This window comes from Montipora capricornis, chromosome 11, assembly GCF_036669925.1.
Source record: "Montipora capricornis isolate CH-2021 chromosome 11, ASM3666992v2, whole genome shotgun sequence".
NCBI classification, from domain to species: domain Eukaryota; kingdom Metazoa; phylum Cnidaria; class Anthozoa; order Scleractinia; family Acroporidae; genus Montipora; species Montipora capricornis.
This window is the reverse complement of record NC_090893.1, coordinates 7250776-7255318: the sequence shown is the minus strand read 5'-3', so window position 1 is coordinate 7255318 and position 4543 is coordinate 7250776. Positions and strand designations below refer to the sequence as shown.

General features: G+C 40.1%; 1 protein-coding gene across 1 annotated transcript in view; it reads left to right on the top strand.

The window, feature by feature from the left end:
- The window catches only part of LOC138023933 (nucleotide sugar transporter SLC35D1-like), a 15108-nt gene extending 11151 nt beyond the window's left edge, over positions 1-3957 (top strand). The window contains exons 13-14 of the mRNA XM_068871014.1: positions 155-249; positions 867-3957. Of these exons, the coding sequence (XP_068727115.1) occupies positions 155-249; positions 867-883 (112 nt within the window). The 3' untranslated portion in view covers positions 884-3957. The remainder of the gene's footprint in view (positions 1-154; positions 250-866) is intronic.
- Positions 3958-4543: the final 586 nt, after the last annotated feature.

Sequence of the window (4543 nt, the reverse complement as noted above, 5' to 3'; positions counted from 1 at the left end):
TGCCATTGCTCGTTTTTCTTTTTGTGCTATTATATAACAAATCACTCAATGACTGGTCCCTCGGGAAACACTTCATTTTGTTTCTCTCAGGAAACAAAATGAACTGTTTCCCTCGGGACCAGTCATTAAGTGTTCATTGTTTTTCTTTTTGCAGTGTTATTGGAAGTGTCATCTACACGTACATCACATTTAGAAAGAAAGACCCCGAAACACACACTCCGAAATCCACCAGTAACGAGAAACAACAGGGTAGCTTTGTGTGACACCCATGGTTTCAGACTACTTTTAGTGCAGTGTAGCCTGCGGGCAGGCTATCTCTTCGCGGAGCGAGCGAGAAAGAGTGGGGACTTCGTTCGTGTAGTGTTGACCTCGTAGAATGTCTTGTGTTATTTGGGGGTTAAGAGACGACGACGGCTACAGAAACGAAAACTTCACTTCAAAATGCAACGTTACACTTTCATAAGTATTTCGCGTTACTCATATACGATAAGTGCAAGGATAACTTCTCTCTTTCGTTTAAAACCCGCACTTCAAATGTACATTAATTTCATTTCATTTCATTCATAGAGTCCTTCACGGGAACGAATAAGCCCAACTAATTGACCTGCTCCCAACAGAGTGGCTTCATACATGTACATGTAGCTCAGTTGGTAGAGCATTGCACTGGCATCGCAGAGGTCATGGGTTCGAATCCCTTTGGAGTCACCTGAATTTGTCAGGTGTCTATAGAGCGTTTTCACATGACGTCGCCGCGGCGGCCACGTTGGTGTTCCAAAACAAAGTAATGGTGGCCATGATGGTCGGTACCAAACTAATCCTCCAGGAATTAAATTCTATTTTTTTGCAAATACTTTCTTTTGTTTCAGTAATCCAATATGGCTGATGGTCACGTGAGTGAAAACGCTCCCTAAGAGACAATTGCTTAAATTGTCCAATTAAGTGCGAGGTTCATTTCTCTTTCATCTAAAACCTGCACTTCAAATATAGATTCATTTCATTTATTCCGTCTTCTTGACGTTTGCAAAATAATAGGCCATTAACGAGTTCATGTCTGCCTCCTCTTCAAAGCGAGTCTACGTGCGAAGTTTTTGCGATGATAATTGGTTCTACTTTACATATGAATGAAAAGTAATTTTCACGACAAAAACTTCGCACTTAGACTCGCTTTGAAGAGGAGGCAGACATGAACTCGGAAATGGCCCACTGGATTGGCACTGATGTTTCGAGTCTCGAAAGTCCCGAGACTTTACGGGCCATTTTCGGGTGTCACAATTCCCTCTGTATCTCAAGAACGGAGTGGATTTAAGTCGTCAAACTTCACAGTCAGTTTGCTTTTTGTTACCTTGAAAACATCTTAAAAGATCGGCTTTCCTGAACAAGCGGTTGGCAGGTTTACAAATGGCTTTGCGGTCCCGAAAAGTTTTCGTGACTTTCGAGAAACGGTACCCAGAAGTGTATCTAATTAGATGCACTCCCAATTTTGACATGCAACACGACGTATCCCTTTAAGTCTAAACCTTTGCAACATGAAGGTAAGGGTAAAAAGGTTAACGTTTATTTTTAGCAGTGTAAATGGTTACTTGTGGAGAAGCATTCGGTGAACACTTTGTGATGTTAATTATCTGTATTCCGAGACACGAGTGATGTTGAAGTTGGGGAAAAGAGCAAGGGACACTTCGTGACGCTTATTGAAAACCGCGTGCATCTAGTTAGGATCAACGCAGTTGTATCTGAGCGCAAACGGTGATATTTTCAGGTGACGATCTTGCAACTGTCGTCGTCGTTCTTCCCGCTTAATTAAGGACGGTGCCTACTATTGTTATTGCGCATACGTTCTGCGCATCTCGAGATACTCGGATTTCCTATCGGCAGTGCTTATTAATACAGGGATATTTTTGCGCGGTTCAAAGCTATGCGGAGAAAGCAGAACTTAGCAAGTGTTCTTGGTATCCAAAAAGGAAATTGGGGGTAACAACGCATTTTTCAGAGATAATTAAGCTTGAATTTGGAAAAGAACGCCATACATTGCTTTGTACTTTAAAGCTTTTTACAAATATTATTGATTAATTATCTTCGAAAAATGTGTGGTTACCCCCAATTTTCTTTTTGGATTTCAATAACACTTGTTAAGATCTGCTTTTCCAGCATATTCAGTGAACCGCACAAAAATACCTTTGAACTAGTAGGCACCGTCCTTGAGCTCCGACGTCAACTAAAACTTGCATTAAACTCCATTTAAAATTTCAAGATCACTTTCATCTAACGTTTAGTGATTTTTCCTTTTTTTTCGACTTCTTCTGCAAACTAATGTAACCAGCCACTAACTTAATTGGGAGGAGCGTTACTCATACTAATACAAAAATCAAAACTTGTCATTGTGCAGTGGGTTCGAGCACAAGGAAATGATTGGAAAAGAAGTTCTATCACCTCTATCGCAGCGTTGATGCAAACGACCGCTAAAGCCTGGCTTTTACTAGCGACACAAGCATATGCGTAACTTATCTTAAGTAACAAAGAACGTCGACATAAGATAAGCTCACGCAAGTGCTCAGACAAGGGGAATCTGGAACGAGTGCTTTGATTGGCCAGACACGGGCAGACGTAGTAAATTTCCTTGTGCTTACACCGTGTTTTGTTTTCACTGTGCGTAGGGCGATCGCGATCACAAGGTCAAGCAAAAGAAAAGCAAAATTTGGAGCTTTCGCTTGTGTTTATTGCTTGCGTCGAGACCATTTTTGACGGTGAAATGAGAGCTGTTATGCTTGCGCATGAGCTTGTGTCCCTAGTGAAAATCACCCTTAAATGTTCCAAGGAAAAGGTGGCTTTGGTTAATTTTTAACAAAGAATAAAATGCATGAGCTGTGGCTATTTTTCCCACACGCCAAGCCTGTTGTGTGTAAGTTTATGTTTTGATTGTTGTTGATTGGTGATCAATCTATTCACATTTACTTATGAGAGCTTTCTCATGACTCAATGGAAAAGCGTCAGATCGCGATAGGCTAAAAACAGTCGTACCACGTTCCCAACGAATCAGGATCAAATCCACAACTAATTGTGCCTTTCTTGCTCGCGGGTTTGCGTGTTTTAAAGAAAGCAAACGCAATTAATTTTAATGACCAAGCCTTCAGTGTTGTCTTCTTACACTTAGCAAAATAAGTGTATTTTATTGCTACTTGATGTATTTAAGTACCTAAATAGTTGGTTTTCGGTTTTAGCAATGTTCCATCATGTCCGAGGAAAATAGCTGCAACTGACTTTATACCAGCAGTACGAGCACTTTAGCTCGGCGATGTAATTTCTAGACTATAGTAAACTGGTTATTATTTTAATTGTCATTATCATTTTATTATTATCGTTTATTACTTAAATAAGGAGCAGTAATAGTTTAGGGAGTGAAAGACTGTTTTGAGCCTCTGAAGCGAGAAATGTGTCAACAAAATTGTTACCTTTTCAAGTACTTTGTTTTAGGAACGTCAGAACGATTTTAAATTTCGGCGAGTGCTGTATAAGTTGCCTCCAACCAATCAGAACAAACATTGCGTTGGTTTCGCTTTTTGAATGGCTCGTGAATCTTACGCCACTCTCTCAGCCAATCAGGTGCAAAACCGAAACCAGCATGACTTGCTCTAGACAATTCCTCTAGACTGATGTAATTTTTGCCGTGTCATACGGTTCTGATTGGTTAGTTGTTTTTTTTCTGGTAAAGCCGAAAAAACTTTACATCCATGTTTATTTACCTTTAAGACTTGAAGTCAATAAACTATTTATTTGGATGAAGAAGAAAGTTTCTTTCAAGACTAATTTATATTTTAGTAAAAACTGCATCTTGGAGAATGTTTCAACATTTTTGTGGTTTTTATGAAAAACGAGTACTTTTAGAGGATGAGGTCACTCTTATAGGATATCTTAAAATTCGATGTACGTGTTCCTGGGAATAAATACTTGCCTAAAAATATTGATAGTTGTTTTTTAATGTGACTCTGAAATGCTGCATGCTGATCCCTGGATCTCGGAGAAATTACCGAGGAATCCTTTAAACCGGAGGCTTCACTGGCCGACGCCCCCAGATATCATCAAGCTCGAGTGTCAGATTGTATTTGTGGTCAGGATCTATTAATTACGGTGTCAATTCAAGATAATGCATTGCAGAAAGACCACCATAGAGTAACGTAATTTCATTATAATTAGAGCAAGTGCTTGTTGCCGATATAACGATTGAGCTGATTGGCCAAGGGCTATGGTATTATTCTAACAATGCCTTAGGACCGATTTTGAATTATGCCGACAAATTTCACCATACCATTTGTCTGGAAAATAAACATTCTTTTCATCGAACATGCGTTAGTCAGTCAGCTGACTTGTCCGGTTTCAAACGATGAATGAAGTGCTAAACGGTGATGGGAATTGATCACTTTCGATTGAATCAACTCTCCATTGCGTCCAAAAGCGATCACACGGGCCGAAATCCCGGGATGACTCGTTTGGTACGACGCTCCAGCGCCACGTCTGGAGGTACTGCATTTTTCTCTCTTGCTCAAACATT